Consider the following 17,545-nt stretch of genomic DNA (forward strand, 5'->3'; position numbering starts at 1 on the left):
TTGAAGAAGTGGGGTGGGTTTTATTTGTTGACATGTCTATTTTTTGTATTTTGAATTATGTCATTTTTTACCCCTTTCCCGCAATATATTTTGTATTTGATAGTTAAATGTCATGTCCAGCTGGTGGCGGTAATGCACCATTAACATTGAATGCCAAAAGCCGTTAAACCCCACCGAAGAAGAATGAACACGACCGGCGAAGAAGAAGAACCTTCGGACGTCAGTTATGTGCGACACAGCGTGCTGAAGGACAAGCAGAATCGAGTGGAGGCACGAAATAACTTCAGGTGGCTATGTAGCTCATGAAATTCACGACTTTCAGCAATGAATGCCAAAACGAGTATTGTATTTACAGCGACGCTACGGGTTATGTGGTGCTATTTCTGTCTCGTGTTGTAACGTCGTTAGGTACGAGATGCGCACAGTAGGCAACGTTATCACAGACCATTTTGATTCATTATTAGCTAGCTACGATAACTTATCAAATTAGCTAGACATAACTTGATACATATATTGTTTAAACGTGGATAGCTTGTTTATGAGGTGAACATGTATACTGTATCAGTTTGCTAGCTAGCTAACTAGCCGTGTCTAAGCTAACTAGTGATTTACAGCAGGTTTTCCCAAAATTGGTCTCCAGCCCATAAGCAGCTTGTTGCTACTCTGTCATTCAACCTGGTTATTTTACTGACACATGATTAAGTCATTCAACCTAGTAACATGAATGTTGTAGGTAGTTAACATATTAATTCAACCGAATAAATTACTGAGATTGTTGTAGTTACAGGTCTGGCCCGCCCATTAGGCAGCAGAGTGAGGTCGGTATTTTCTGAGCTAAACTGACCAAGACACACCTCCAACTAGGGGTGGGCGATATATCGAATGAATTTAAACATGTTTTTGCGCAATATTCCAAATGCCAGTATTGCAGAAGCAAGTTTTTTTGTATTTGTTTTTATGAGCGTTTATGTCCGCTTGTTCTCATGTTGTCTCGTTCGCTCCTTTTGTTCTGTGCGCCTTCCCATTTACACTAGAGATCTGTTTATAGTGATGAGATGCTCATGTCTTTATCCCCAATGCGGGAATGCAGCCGACAAGTTTAGATTTAAAATACTCTCATAGAAACGCATTGGGCTTATTTTTTGCCAGACAAAAAAACCTCTCGCTTTGCCTCTTTCTCCCAATTCCCTCCACTCAGAATAACAAAGATGAGAGATCACTTCTTTCTCTCTGACAAGCAGTTTAAACTCGCTATTTGCATTTGAGGTTTTGTCCAACAATTGGTAATATGGAGACATTATTTTGCTGTAATAGAAGTTAGCCTTTTGAACCATACCCTGTTTGTTTCAACTCCTCAACTTTCGGGCAGAGCAGACACTACTAAAACGGATGTACCAATGAACATTAATTCTCAGTTTGTCACGCGCACGTTATGTTACCATGTATCGCTAGCTGCAATTTAGTCAAATATTGTTATGCTAGCTGTTTAGTGTGTGATTTATAAATGTGCAATACGCGTAAAACAAGTATATAAGCAATTGGTAACTCTTCTCACTCTGAGAAATAAGGTAAGCCACTTAATTTCAACATCTGAACAAAGTGGACAGGCTAGCATACTGTTCATACAGTTGGAGACGGACAGAAGGTTGTGTTGATAACAATTCAACTGGTATGCCTTGTTAACTGTATTCAGAGCTTGTGAAATTCTACCCAGATCCAAGTTGGCTAAACTTGAAACATAAATATTAGCTGGCTACTCACTAGCACGTGAGCTTGTGCTTTAGAGATTATGAGACTGGTGTTCATTTTCTATAATGCCTGCTACCTTATTTATTCATGTGCATTATAATTCATGTGCATTATGCATGGTTCTGGTTAAACATGTCACAAAAAAAGGTTATTTTTTGTAGACAGCTGAAAGCCAGATCAATGGTTATCGGGAAAAAAGCAGGTACAACTATTTTTATAAAATTATTAGTGGTTGTGGAAGACTTGTATTCAACCGCTGTATTATTTACCTCTGAATTCATATTATTATTGTTGACTGTTTAAATGCAGTGTATTTGATCATTAATTTTACAACAATGCTTATTTAGAGAACATTTAAAAAAAATCAACATATGAGTTTTAGCCCATATCGCCCATCCCTTGCTCCAACACATAACACCTCACAATTCTGCCCAAAGACAATGACGACTTTTCTGACCTAGTGATATATGGGCTATTTACGTTAGCACTGATGCCTCCCATGATAAGCAGTGCCTACTTTGCCAAAGTCGGGCACAAAATATTTATCTTATTGCGCTGTTTCCTCCCGCATGTTGTTGGACGATCAAATAAGTGAAAGTAATATAAAGATTGGGACACGCAAGTGATGCTTAATGATAATCATAAATGGATTTAATGTGAGCATTTTGTCCAATAAACAAATTACTAGCATGAACATGTTAATTTAACATTTGGATATGTGAAACTAACCAGAACAAATGGAGAAAAAAATACAATATAACAAATGATGGAACTCTGATTCGAACTATAGCTCAGAACTGTGTGAAAATGCCCAAAACATGTTAACAAACACCATATCCTAAAAACGGGAGAAGTCAAAATAAAATGTACAGTATTTAATGAAATTAGGCTACTAAGTTTCCCTCCTTCTCCGTGGGCTTTATTGTCATGAATCAGTTCTGCAGGCTAATAAAGACTATGCAACAGCCTGTTTTACAAATGGTACCACATCGACAAGTATTCATAAAATTGCATTGTGGGCTAACACTAACTTTTTGACTTTCCTAGGGCGGCAGAACTGCCAGGGCGGGGCCAGTGTAGCTAGCTAACATTATTCATTCACTAAATCTAATACAGTGACTGAGATTGTTGTAGGTAGTTAACATTATTCATTCATTCAACCCGGTCTAGGATTCAACCTAATGATGTGACTGAGAGTGAATGTTATTCATTATTTGACCCATCAGGCTTTCCTCTGGAGATTGTCATCATGGCGGTGGCATCTTTATCCCGAGCTCTGCGCTCCCTGTCCCTCTCTTGGCCGGCTCTATTACCAACCCAGGTAGGCTCTAGTCTCCATATCTAATCAAACAGCATCATGGTAGACAGTGGGGACATCTATAATAGCTTTGTATTGTTTTGTGCTATACACAATATGTATTGACCAGCTGACTCCTATGACTGTTTAGACATCAGGACAGAGCACGGTCAGGCAGGACTAAGGCCAGATAGACTGTTGAAGTCGGAAGTTTACATACACTTAGTTTGGCGTCATTAAAACTTGTTTTTCAACCACTCCACAAACTTCTTGTTAACAAATTATAGTTTTGGCAAGTCAGTTAGGACATCTACTTTGCATGACACAAGTAATTTTTCCAATCATTGTTTATAGACAGATTATTTCACTTATAATTACACTGTTTCACAATTCCATTGGGTCAGAAGTTTTCATACACTAAGTTGACTGTGCCTTTAAACAGCTTGGAAAATTCCAGAAAATGATGTCATGGCTTTAGAAGCTTCTGATAGGCTAATTGACATAATTTAAGTCAATTGGAGGTGTACCTGTGGATGTATTTCAAGGCCTACCTTCAAACTCAGTGCCTCTTTGCTTGACTTCATGGGGAAGTCAAAAGAAATCAGTCAAGACCTCAGAAAAAAATGGAGACCTCCACAAGTCTGGTTCATCCTTGGGAGCAATTTACAAACACCTGAAGGTACCACGTTCATCTGTACAAACAATTATAAACACCATGGGACCACGCAGCCGTCATACCGCTCAGGAAGGAGACGCATTCTGTTTCCTAGAGATTAACGTACTTTGGTGTGAAAAGTGCAACTCAATCCCAGAACAGCAAATTACCTTGTGAAGATGCTGGAGGAAACGGGTACAAAAGTATCTATATCCACAGTAAAATGAGTCCTATATCGACATAACCTGAAAGGCCGCTCAGCAAGGAGGAAGCCACTGCTATTAAACCGCCATAAAGACTACGGTTTGCAACTGCACACGGGCACAAAGATCGTACTTTTTGGAGAAATGTCCTCTGGTCTGATGAAACAAAAATAGAACTGTTTGGCCATAATGACCATCGTTATGTTTGGAGGAGAAAGGGGGAGGCTTGCAAGCCGAAGAACACCATCCCAACCGTGAAGCACGGGGGTGGCAGTGTCATGTTGTGAGGGTGCTTTGCTGCAGGAGGGACTGGTGCACTTCACAAAATACATGACATCATGAGGGAGGGAAATGATGTGGATATATTGAAGCAACATCTCAAGACATCAGTCAGGAAGTTAAAGCTTGGTCTCAAATGGGTCTTCCAAATGTACAATGACCCCAAGCAAAATGGCTTAAGGACAACAAAATCAAGGTATTGGAGTGTCCATCACAAAGCCCTGACCTCAATCCTATAGAAAATTTGTGGGCAGAACTGAAAAAGCATGTGCGAGCAAGGTGGTCTACAAACCTGACAGTTCCACCAGCTCTGTCAGGATGAATGGGCCCAAATTAACCCAACTTATTATGGGAAGCTTGTGGAAGGCTACGTGAAACGTTTGACCCAAGTTAAACAATTGAAAGGCAATGCTACTATATGCTAATTTGGTGTATGTAACATTCTGGCCCACTGGGAATGTGATGAAAGAAATAAAAGGTGAAATAAATCACTCTCTACTATTATTCTGACATTTTCACATTCTCAAAATAACTGACTGATCCTAACTGACCTAAGACAGGGAATTTTTACTAGGATTTACATGTCAGGAACTGTGAAACTGAGTTTAAATGTATTTGGCTAAGGTGTATGTAAACTTCCGACTAAAACTGTTGATTTACGGTCGTGGCCAAAAGTTGAGAATGACACGTGGGTAGGTGTGGGCAGTGACCGGTTGAAGAGCATGCATTTCATTTTGCTTGCATTTAAGAGAAGTTGGAGGCCACGTAAGGAGAGTTGTATGGCATTGAAGCTGGTGTGGAAGTTAGTTATTAACACAGTGTCCAAAGAGGGTCCAGAAGTCTACAGAATGGTGTCGTCTGCGTAGAGGTGGATCAGAGAATCACCAGCAGCAAGAGCGACATCCCGAGGATTGAACCCTGTGGCACCCCTAGAGACTGACAGAGGTCCGGACAACAGGCCCTCCGATTTGACACACTGAACTCTATGATTGACAGTCGAAAGCCTTGGCCAGGTCGATGAAGACGGCTGCACAGTACTGTCTTTTATCGATGGCGGTTATGGTATCGTTTCGGACCTTGAGCGTGGCTGAACTGCACCCATGACCAGCTCGGAAACCAGATTGCATAGCGGAGAAGGTACGGTGGGATGGTCAGTGATCTGTTTGTTAACTTGGTTTTCGAAGACCTTAGAAAGGCAGGGTAGGATAAATATAGATCTGTTGCAGTTTGGGTCTAGTGTCTCACCGTTTTGAAGAGGGGGATGACCGCGTCAGCTTTCCAATCTTTGGGGATCTCAGATGATACGAAAGAGAGGTTGAAAAAGCTAGTAATAGGGGTGGCAACAATTTTGGCAGATAATTTTAGAAAGGGAGGGTCCAGATTGTCTTGCCCAGCTGATTTGTAGGGATCCAGGTTTTGCAGCTCTTTCAGAACATCAGCTATCTGGATTTGGGTGAAGGAGAAATGGGGAGGCTTGGGCAAGTTGCAGTGAGGGGTGCAGGGCTGTTGACAGGGGTAGGGGTAGCCAGGTGAAAAGCGTGGCCGGGTGAAGAAAAATGGTATTGATAGTGTTTCCTAGCCTCGGTGCAGTGGGCAGCTGGGAGGAGGTGCTCTTATTGTCCATGGACTTTAGTGTCCCACAACTTAATGGAGTTAGTGCTACAGGATGAACATTTCAGTTTGAAAAAGCTAGCCTTTGTTTTCCTAACTGACTGAGTATATTGGTTCCTAACTTCCCTGTAAGTTGCATATCGTGGGGCTATTCGATGCTAATGCAGTACGCCACAGGATGTTTTTGTGCTGGTCAAGGGCAGTCAGGTCTGGAGTGAACCAAGGGCTATATCTGTTCCTGGTTCTACATTTTTTGAATGGGACATGCTTATTTAAGATGGTGCGGAAAGCGCTTTTAAAGAGTAACCAGGCATTCTCTTCTGACGGAATGAGGTCAATATCCTTCCAGGATACCCGGGCCAGGTCGATTAGAAAGGCCTGCTCGCTGAAGTGTTTCAGGGAGCATTTGACAGTGACGAGTGGAGGTCGTTTGACCGCTGACCCAGTACGGATGCAGGCTATGAGGCAGTGAAGCTGAGATCTTGGTTGAAGACAGCAGAGGTGTATTTGGAGGGCAGGTTGGTCAGGATAATATCTATGAGGGTGCCCGTGTTTACGGATTTGGGGTTATACCTGCTGGGTTCATTGATTATTTGTGCATCAATCTTAGATTGTAGGATGGCCAGGGTGTTAACCTGTTGCGTCGAGCAATCCTGTATCCGGGAGCGTAATTATAGCCGCAAGCTCATTACCATAACGCAACGTTAACTATTCATGAAAATCGCAAATGAAATGAAATAAATATATTGGCTCACAAGCTTAGCCTTTTGTTAACAACACTGTCATCTCAGATTTTCAAAATATGCTTTTCAACCATAGCTACACAAGCATTTGTGTAAGAGTATTGATAGCTAGCATAGCATTAAGCCTAGCATTCAGCAGGCAACATTTTCACAAAAACAAGAAAAGCATTCAAATAAAATCATTTACCTTTTGAAGAACTTTGGATGTTTTCAATGAGGAGACTCTCAGTTAGATAGCAAATGTTCAGTTTTTCCAAAAATATTATTTGTGTAGGAGAAATCGCTCCGTTTTGTTCATCACGTTTGGCTAAGAAAAAAAACAGAAAATTCAGTCATTACAACGCCAAACGTTTTTCCAAATTAACTCCATAATATCGACAGAAACATGGCAAACGTTGTTTAGAATCAATCCTCAAGGTGTTTTTCACATATCTATTCGATGATAAGTCATTCGTGGCAGTTTGGTTTCTCCTCTGAAGCAACTGGTAAAATACACGCCGCCTTGAGATTACGCAATAATTGCAACGGAGGACACCAAGCGGAGCACCTGGTAAATGTAGTCTCTTATGGTCAATCTTCCAATGATATGCCTACAAATGCGTCACAATGCTGCAGACACCTTGGGGAAACTACAGAAAGTGTAGGCTCATTCCTTGCGCATTCACAGCCATATAAGGAGACATTGGAACAAAGCGCATTCAAAATCTGGGGCATTTCCTGTTTGAAATTTCATCTTGGTTTCGCCTGTAGCATCAGTTCTGTGGCACTCCCAGATAATATATTTGCAGATTTGGAAACGTCAGTGTTTTCTTTCCAAAGCTGTCAATTATATGCAGTCGAGCATCTTTTCGTGACAAAATATCTTGTTTAAAATGGGAATGTTTTTTTTCTCCAAAAATTAAGAGCGCCCCCTATATCGAAGAAGTTAAGTAGGTCCCAGTTTAGGTCACCTAACAGCACTAGCTCTGAAGATGGAGGGGGGGGGGGGCGCAATCAATTCGCATATGGTATCCAGGGCACAGCTGGGGGCAGAAGGTGGTCTATAGCAAGCGGCAACAGTAAGACTTGTTTCTGGAGAGGTGGATTTTTAAAAGTAGAAGCTCGAATTGTTTGGGCACAGACCTGGATAGTAAGACAGGACTCTGCAGGCTATCTTTGCAGTAGACTGTAACTCCGCCCCCTTTGGCAGTTCTATCTTGTCGGAAAACGTTATAGTTATTGAAATGTCAGGTTTTTTTGTTGCTTTGTCATTATGGGTTTTTGTAGATTGATGAAAAACATGTTATTTTCTCCATTTTTAGATTTAACAAAATGTAGAAAAAGTCAAGGGGTCCGAATACTTTCCATATGCATTGTTTGTTTTTCATAGACAGCAGGACAAACGGTGCTCCGGGCCCAGACCAGCTCCATGTTTCTAACCTGCTCTGGGTGGAGAGGCTTCCTGACTACATCCTGTCTGGAGCAGAACAGAAACTCATGGAAACAGAGGGAGAAATACACCGTTAGACCTATAGGCATGAAGAAGACTGGAGGCAGAGATCACTCTGGTAACCCTGTCTGTAGTACACCATCAGACAGACTAACCCCTACCTACACCATATCCATAGTACACCATCAGACAGTGAGACTGACTGGGACAAACATACCATTGGTTGAGCTATATTTCCCTCCTAACCTATAGGCAGGGTTCGTACCCATGGCATTGGAGGAGGCCATAAACAGAGATACCGTTGGATTGACTTCCAACGTCTCCGCTATGAACCAGGCAGAGAGGAGCAGACCTTCGAGGAGAGGGTGATGGAGGTCCGGTATGACCCCTGCAGGTACGAGAATTACTCTTAACCTTACCCCTGTTGGTGGCCCCCACCTTACCCCTGTAAGGCACCAAGCTGTTTTGTTTTAACTACTAGCACACAGCTCCGACACCCAAGACATGCCCCACCAGACATGCCCGACCAGACATGCCACCAGAGGTCTCTTCACAGTCCCCTAAGTCCAGAACAAACTATGGGAGGCGCACAGTACTAAATAGAGCCGTGACTACATGGAACTCAGGTAACTGATGCAGCAGTAGAATCAGATTTTTTTTTTAAACAGGTAAAAATACACCTTATGGAACATCAGGGACTGTGAAGCAACACAGGCACAGACACATGGATTTTGTGTTGTAGAGTAGGGGCCTGCGGGCTTAGCGTGTTGTGAAAATGAATTTATTGTCATGTTTTTGGAAATTTTGTAACTGTCTTAATTCTGCCGGCCCCCGGGAAAAGTAGCACCTGCCTGGGCAGTACATCACTGGGGCCATGCTTCCTGCTATCCACGACCTCCATATCAGGCGGTGTCAGAGGAAAGCTCTAAAAATTGTCAGACTCCAGCCACCCTAGTCATAGACTGTTCTTTCTACTACTGCACGGCAATCGGTACCAGAGCGCCATGTCGAGGTCCAATAGGCTTAACAGGTTCTACCCCCAAGCCATCAGACTCCTGAACAGCTAATTAAGGGCTACCCAGACCTCTCTTTTACGCTGCTGCTACTCTGTTTATAATCTATGCATAGTCACTTTAACTATACCTACATGTACATATTACCTCGACTAACCGGTGCCCCCCCCCCCACACATTGACTCTGTACCGGTACCCCTGTATATAGCCTGGCTTGTTATTTTGCTGCTACTTTTTTAATTATTCTTTTTTTTTTTCTTCACTCTGCTGTCCAACTCATCCCGAACCATCTCAATTTGGTTGAGGTCGGGGGATTTTGGAGGCCAGGTCATCTGATACAGCACTCCATCACTCTCCTTGGTCAAATAGCCCTGACACAGCCTGGAGGTGTGTTGGGTCATTGTCCTGTTGAAAAACAAATAGTCTCACTAAGTGCAAACCAGATGGGATGGCGTATCACTGCAGAATGCTGTGGTAGCCATGCTGGTTAAGTGTGCCTTTAATTCTAAATAAATAAGTGTCGCCAGCAAAGCAACCATCTCACCATCACACCACCACCTCATTGCTTTATGGTGGGAAATACACATACGGAGATCATCCGTTCACCCACACCACATCTCACAAAGACGCGTGATTGGAACCAAACATTTCCAGTTCGTACTCCAAACCAAAAAACAAATTTCCACCGGTCTAATGTCCATTGCTCGTGTTTCTTGGACCAAGCAAGTCTCTTCTTATTATTGGTGTCCTTTAGTAGTGTTTTTTTTGCAGCAATTTGATCATAAAGTCCTGACTCACGCAGTCTCCTCTGAACAGTTGCTGTTGAGATGTCTGTTACTTGAACTCTGTGAAGCATTTATTTGGGCTGCAATTTCTGAGGCTGGAAACTCTAAGTTTTCAGACCGCCATTCCTGTGGCGGTCCTCATGAGAGCCAGTTTCATCACAGCGCTTGATGGTTTTTGCGACTGAACTTGAAGAAACTTTCAAAGTTCTTGGAATGTTCCGGATTGACTGACCTTCATGTCTTAAAGTAATGATGGACTGTTGTTTCCCTTTGCTTATTTGAGCTGTTCTTGACATTATATAGACTTGGTCGTTTACCAAATAGGTCTATCTTCTGTATACCACCTCTACCTAGTATAGAATGAAAGAAATTCCACAAAGGAACTTTTAATAAGGCACACCTGTTAATTGAAAGCTGGTAGAGAGAGTGCCAGGAGTGCAAAGCTGTCATCAAGGCAAAGGGTGGCTACTTTGATGAATCTAAAATATATTTTTATTTGTTTAACACTTTTTGGTTACTACATGATTCCATATGCGTTACACCGAGGCCTGTACTCTGGAGCGGGATTGATTTGGAGGTGGAGGGTCCGTCGTGGTCTGGGGCGGTGTGTCACAGCATCATCGGACTGAGCTTGTTGTCATTGCAGGCAATCTCAATGCTGTGCGTTACAGCGAAGAGCCCGGATCTCAATCCCATTGAGCACGTCTGGGATCTGTTGGATCGGAGGGTGAGGGCTAGGGCCATTTTCCCCCAGAAATGTCTGGGAACTTGCAGGGTTGCCTTGGTGGAAGAGTTGGGTAACATCTCACAGCAATAACATGAGGAGATGCACTGCAGTACTTAATGCAGCTGGTGGCCACACCAGATACTGACTGACTTTTGATTTTACCCCCCCCCCCCCCCCCCTTTGTTCAGGACACATTATTCCATTTCTGTTAGTCACATGTCTGTGGAACTTGTTCAGTCTTGTTATGATCATACTAATATTTACACATGTTAAGTTTACTGAAAATAAACGCAGTTGACAGTGAGGACTTTTTAAAAAAAAATTTAGGAAAAATAAAGAAAAACCCTTGAATGAGTAGGTGTAATAAAACTTTTAACTGTAGTGTATCTACTGGTCTTTTTCTATGTGAATCTAGAAGACGTTCACTGTCTAAGTGATACCTATTGGTCTTTCGTAACAGATCTGCAGAAATAGCTCTGGTGGCAGGAGGCAAGAGGAAGCGTTGGATTATTGCTACAGAGAACATGCAAGTTGGAGACCTCATTAAAACCTCTGGGACTATCGGCCGCATGGCAGGTAAGACCTCCATCCAAACCCTAGCTGCTGCACGGTGTGGAAGTTTCAGTCAAACCTCCTGCCTTATTGTATTTGTTTTATTTTATCCTTAATTTACCAGGTAAGTTGACTGAACACATTCTCATTTACAGCAACAACGGGAGAATAGTTACAGGGGAGAGGAAGGGGGATGAGTGAGCAAATTCTAAGCTAGGGAAGGTTTGGTGGCCAGATTGGGAATTTAGCCCGGGCTAGACCCACCTGTCCTCTCCACAACATAATTGAGCTGTTTCTAAGCCACCTGTCCTCTCTACCAGATAATGGAGCTGTCTAACCCACCTGTCCTCTATACCAGATAACGGAGCTGTTTCTAAGCCACCTGTCCTCTCTACCAGATAATGGAGCTGTCTAACCCACCTGTCCTCTCTACCAGATAACGGAGCTGTTTCTAAGCCACCTGTCCTCAAGATAACGGAGCTGTTTCTAACCCACTTGTCCTCTCTACCAGATAATGGAGCTGTCTAACCCCCCTGTCCTCTCTACCAGATAACGGAGCTGTTTCTAAGCCACCTGTCCTCAAGATAACGGAGCTGTTTCTAACCCACCTGTCCTCTCTACCAGATAATGGAGCTGTCTAACTCACATTACCTCTCCACGAGATAATGGAACTCTCTCAAGTCTGTTATAATGTATGTTGTCTCCAGTCTGTGATGTATATTGTATGTCTGTTTAATAATCTAATGTTTCTGTCATGATGTCCTCTCTAGTTTCGGCTAAAGAAGGAGACTCGTTCCCCCTGGGAGCTCTTCCTGTTGGAACTCTGGTCAACAACCTGGAACTGTATCCTGGGAAAGGAGCCACCTACATCCGTGCTGCAGGTAACCTTTACCCCTAACGACTGACCTCTAACCCCTGATCCCTATCCGTGCTGCAGGTAACCTTTACCTCTAACCCCTGATCCCTATCCGTGCTGCAGGTAACCTGACCTCTAACCCCTAATCCCTATCCGTGCTGCAGGTAACCTGACCCCTAACCCCTGATCCCTATCCGTGCTACAGGTAACCTGACCCCTAACCCCTGATCCCTATCCGTGCTACAGGTAACCTTTATCCTAACGACTGACCTCTAACCCCTGATCCCTATCCGTGCTGCAGGTAACCTGACCTCTAACCCCTAATCCCTATCCGTGCTGCAGGTAACTTGTCCCCTAACCCCTGATCCCTATCCGTGCTGCAGGTAACCTTTACCTCTAACCCCTAATCCCTATCCGTGCTGCATGTAACCTTTATCCTAACGACTGACCTCTATCCCCTGATCCCTATCCGTGCTGCAGGTAACCTGACCTCTAACCCCTGATCCCTATCCGTGCTGCAGGTAACCTGACCTCTAACCCCTGATCCCTATTCGGGCTGCAGGTAACCTGTTCCCTAACCCCGGATCTGTATCTGTGCTGTAGGTAACCTTTACCCCTAACGACTGACCTCTAACCCCTAATCCCTATCTGTGCTGCAGGTAACCTGTCCCCTAACCCCTATCCGTGCTGCAGGTAACCTTTACCCCTAACCACTGACCTCTAACCCCCGATCCCTATCCGTGCTGCAGAACAATCTCCATCTTATACATTAGAATTGGAATAATAATAATGAGTCTGATCACTATTGAAACAGTTTTATTGTGTTATAGGTACGAGTGGAGTGTTACTTCGTAAAGTCAGCGGAACAGCGATTGTACAGCTGCCATCTAAACAGCAGATTCAGGTGAGATTACTGTCCATCTAAACAGCAGATTCAGGTGAGATTACTGTCCCTCTAAACAGCAGATTCAGTTCAGATTACTGTCCATCTAAACAGCAGATTCAGGTCAGATTACTGTCCCTCTAAACAGCAGATTCAGTTCAGATTACTGTCCATCTAAACAGCAGATTCAAGTGAGATTACTGTCCCTGTAAACAGCAGATTCAGGTGAGATTACTGTCCCTCTAAACAGCAGATTCAGGTGAGATTACTGTCCATCTAAACAGCAGATTCATGTGAGATTACTGTCCATCTAAACAGCAGATTCAGGTGAGATTACTGTCCATGTAAACAGCAGATTCAAGTGAGATTACTGTCCATCTAAACAGCAGATTCAAGTGAGATTACTGTCCATCTAAACAGCAGATTTGGGTAATATACTCACTGTTGTCGTCTGGTTTGGCTGTCTAGCCTCGTTTACACTTTACGCTACCGTGAGTCTCGTCATCTGATCATTTTAAGATCTATTATTTTGAAATAATATCAATGTATTTTAAGACATTTACGGATGTCATAAATCAATGATTTTTGAGGCCTGTATGATGACTTTAAATGGTTTGACCATCTGTTTACACTGACTGTACCTCACCAGATCTAGATTATAGAAGCTGGTGCTCTGACTGCACCTCACCAGATCTAGATTATAGAAGCTGGTGCTCTAACTGCACCTCGCCAGATCTAGAAGCTGGTGCTCTGACTGCACCTCGCCAGATTATAGAAGCTGGTGCTCTGACTGCACCTCACCAGATTTAGATTATAGAAGCTGGTTCTCTGACTGCACCTCGCCAGATCTAGATTATAGAAGCTGGTGCTCTGACTGCACCTCGCCAGATCTAGAAGCTGGTGCTCTGACTGCACCTCGCCAGATCTAGAAGCTGGTGCTCTGACTGCACCTCGCCAGATCTAGAAGCTGGTGCTCTGACTGCACCTCGCCAGATCTAGAAGCTGGTGCTCTGACTGCACCTCGCCAGATCTAGAAGCTGGTGCTCTGACTGCACCTCGCCAGATCTAGAAGCTGGTGCTCTGACTGCACCTCGCCAGATCTAGAAGCTGGTGCTCTGACTGCACCTCGCCAGATCTAGAAGCTGGTGCTCTGACTGCACCTCATGGAGCCATGACAAGCAGTAAAATTTGATAAAAAAAAAAGAAACACACATAGTAACAGACACTGTGTTAGTGGTGGAGTAGGGGCCTGAGGGCACACAGTGTGTTGTGAAATCTGTGAATGTATTGTAATGTTTTTAAAATAGTATAAACTGCCTTAACTTTTGCTTGGATGCCAGGAAGAGTAGCTGCTGCCTCGGTAGGAACAAATGGGATCCATAATAAATATAAATACCAGATCTAGTTTCTAAAAGCTGATGCTCTGACTACACCTCACCTGCTATTGTCTTCTGTTTGCAGGTGATTGAGACATGCATGGCCACAGTGGGAAGGGTGTCCAACATCGATCACAACAAACGGATCATTGGTAAAGCTGGCAGGAACCGTTGGCTCGGCATCCGGCCCTCCAGCGGCTTGTGGAAGAGGAAAGGTGGCTGGGCCGGACGCAAGATCAAACCACTTCCCCCCATGAAGAGTTATATTAACCTGCCTTTAGTGTCTGCCAACTAAATGTGCTAAACTCTGTATGCAACAGGACATTGCAGGAGACGCCACCTCTTCTTTTTAGATCGATCAGAGGCAGTGATGTTAATGGACAGAGCTGTCAGTGATTTCAGTTATGTAGTCTTGTGACAATGTTTTGGTCTGTTATGACATGGATTTTGTGAAATGAAATGATTTAACTGTCTGAAGTGTTGGTAAAGAATAAGGCTTGGGAAGTAGACAAGGTTCCAAACATTATTAAACACAGCTGCTCCTGGGGAGAGCTTGCAACACATTTACATCCATAGTGAAACATTCAAAGGTTAACCCATGTTTTCTTAAATGGTATTTAAAAATGTCATATCTGTTAAAACAAGGTTTGTGCAAAGACACCTGGGAGGCATTTTCAAAAGTGGAATGAGTGAGTTGCTTGACTAGTTGTCAGAATATTTAGGACAGTTGGCTAATACCTGCTAGAGTGGGGTTGGGCTTAACAATAGCCTTAGTTATTCATAGATAGTGGTCTATTATAGAGTGGGGCAGTCAAGCTCTTGGAATCTTCATATGGATTAAACAGCCTATCAAAGTTATTCCATATATACATACATAGTGGTTTATTAGTTATTCCATACATACAAAGTGGTTTATTAGTTATTCCATACATACATAGTGGTTTATTAGTTATTCCATACATAGTGGTCTATTAGTTATTCCATACATACATAGTGGTCTATTGGTTATTCCATACATAGATAGTGGTCTATTAGTTATTCCATACATAGTGGTTTATTAGTTATTCCATACATACATAGTGGTCTATTGGTTATTCCATACATACATAGTGGTCTATTGGTTATTCCATACATACATAGTGGTCTATTAGTTATTCCATACATACATAGTGGTCTATTGGTTATTCCATACATAGATAGTGGTCTATTAGTTATTCCATACATAGATAGTGGTCTATTAGTTATTCCATACATAGATAGTGGTCTATTAGTTATTCCATACATAGATAGTGGTCTATTAGTTATTCCATACATAGATAGTGGTCTATTAGTTGTTCCATACATACATAGTGGTCTATTGGTTATTCCATAGATAGATAGTGGTCTATTAGTTATTCCATAGATAGATAGTGGTCTATTCCATAGATGGATAGTGGTCTATTAGTTATTCCATACATAGTGGTCTATTGGTTATTCCAAACGTACATAGTGGTCTATTAGTTATTCCATACATACATAGTGGTCTATTAGTTATCCCATACATAGTGGTCTATTAGTTATCCCATACATAGTGGTCTATTAGTTATTCCATACATACATAGTGGTCTATTAGTTATTCCATACATACATAGTGGTCTATTGGTTATTCCATACATACATAGTGGTCTATTGGTTATTCCATACATACATAGTGGTCTATTAGTTATTCCATATATACATAGTGGTCTATTAGTTATTCCATACATAGATAGTGGTCTATTAGTTATTCCATACATAGTGGTCTCTTAGTTATTCCATACATAGTGGTCTATTAGTTATCCCATACAGAGATAGTGGTCTATTACTTATTCCATACATAGATAATGGTCTATTAGTTATTCCATACATACATAGTGGTCTATTGGTTATTCCATACATACATAGTGGTCTATTGGTTATTCCATACATGCATAGTGGTCTATTAGTTATTCCATACATAGATAGTGGTCTATTAGTTATTCCATACATAGTGGTCTCTTAGTTATTACATACATAGTGGTCTATTAGTTATCCCATACAGAGATAGTGGTCTATTAGTTATTCCATACATAGATAGTGGTCTATTACTTATTCCATACATAGATAATGGTCTATTAGTTATTCCATACATAGTGGTCTATTGGTTATTCCATACATACATAGTGGTCTATTGGTTATTCCATACATGCATAGTGGTCTATTAGTTATTCCATACATACATAGTGGTCTATTAGTTATTCCATACATACATAGTGGTCTATTAGTTATTCCATACATACATACATAGTGGTCTATTGGTTATTCCATACATAGTGGTCTATTGGTTATTCCATACATAGATAGTGGTCTATTAGTTATTCCATGCATAGATAGTGGTCTATTAGTTATTCCATGCATAGATAGTGGTATATTGGTTATTCCATACATACATAGTGGTCTATTGGTTATTCCATACATACATAGTGGTCTATTGGTTATTCCATACATAGATAGTGGTCTATTAGTTTTTCCATACATAGTGGTCTATTAGTTATTCCATACATAGTGGTCTATTAGTTATTCCATACATACATAGTGGTCTATTAGTTATTCCATACATACATAGTGGTCTATTGGTTATTCCATACATACATAGTGGTCTATTGGTTATTCCATACATACATAGTGGTCTATTAGTTATTCCATACATAGATAGTGGTCTATTAGTTATTCCATATATAGTGGTCTCTTAGTTATTCCATGCATAGTGGTCTATTATAGTTATTCCATACAGTGTATTTGGAAAGTATTCTGACCCATTGACTTTTTCCACATTTAGTTACAGCCTTATTCTGAAATTATTTTTTAAATTCACTCATCTACACACAATTCCCCGTAATGAAAAAGCAAAAAACATGTTTTATTTTTTTTACAAACTTAATACAAAAAAAAAACATTATTTCCCTAAGTATTCAGACCCTTTTTTATGAGATTTGAAGTTGAGCTCAGGTGCATCCGGGTTTCCATTGATCATCCTTGAGATGTTTCTACAACTTGATTGGAGTCCACCTGTGGTAAATTCATTTGATTGGACATGATTTGGAAAGAGACACACACCTGACTATAGAAGGTCCCACAGTTCACAGTGCATGTCATGGCAAAAACCAAGCCATGAGGTTGAAGGAATTGTTCGTAGAGCTCCGAGACAGGATTGTGTCAAAGCACAGATCTGGGGAAGGTTTCAAAAACATTTCTGCAGCATTGAAGGTCCACAAAAACACAGTGGTCTCCATCATTCTTAAATGAAAGAATCAGGCCTTTATGGTAGTGTCAAGATGGTGCCGACAGATGGTCATCTCGCATAGAGTCCTTAGGAAACTATGCAGTATT

General features: G+C 41.8%; 1 protein-coding gene across 2 annotated transcripts; it reads left to right on the forward strand.

The window, feature by feature from the left end:
• Window positions 1-252: 252 nt before the first annotated feature.
• On the forward strand, window positions 253-15,086 carry mrpl2 (50S ribosomal protein L2). Of its 2 annotated transcripts, none has more exon segments than NM_001165173.1 (8): window positions 253-287; window positions 2,976-3,070; window positions 7,907-8,084; window positions 8,219-8,360; window positions 10,952-11,067; window positions 11,814-11,924; window positions 12,730-12,803; window positions 14,244-14,720. In NM_001165173.1, coding segments are annotated over 7 exon segments (903 nt in total). In that variant the 5' UTR covers window positions 253-287; window positions 2,976-2,998; the 3' UTR covers window positions 14,454-14,720.
• The last annotated feature ends 2,459 nt before the right edge of the window (window positions 15,087-17,545 follow it).

This window comes from Oncorhynchus mykiss, chromosome 20, assembly GCF_013265735.2.
Source record: "Oncorhynchus mykiss isolate Arlee chromosome 20, USDA_OmykA_1.1, whole genome shotgun sequence".
Classification (NCBI taxonomy): Eukaryota; Metazoa; Chordata; class Actinopteri; order Salmoniformes; family Salmonidae; genus Oncorhynchus; species Oncorhynchus mykiss.

What these genes read in the sequence shown, in the direction of transcription:
- mrpl2 (XM_036955532.1), top strand. Translation starts at nt 303, where the DNA reads ATGAAATTCACGACTTTCAGCAATGAATGCCAAAACGAGTATTGTATT. An exon ending in GTCCGGTATGACCCCTGCAG is followed by an intron (nt 8,361 to 10,951) that starts GTACGAGAATTA and finishes CTTTCGTAACAG; the next exon opens with ATCTGCAGAAATAGCTCTGG. An exon ending in GACTATCGGCCGCATGGCAG is followed by an intron (nt 11,068 to 11,813) that starts GTAAGACCTCCA and finishes TGTCCTCTCTAG; the next exon opens with TTTCGGCTAAAGAAGGAGAC.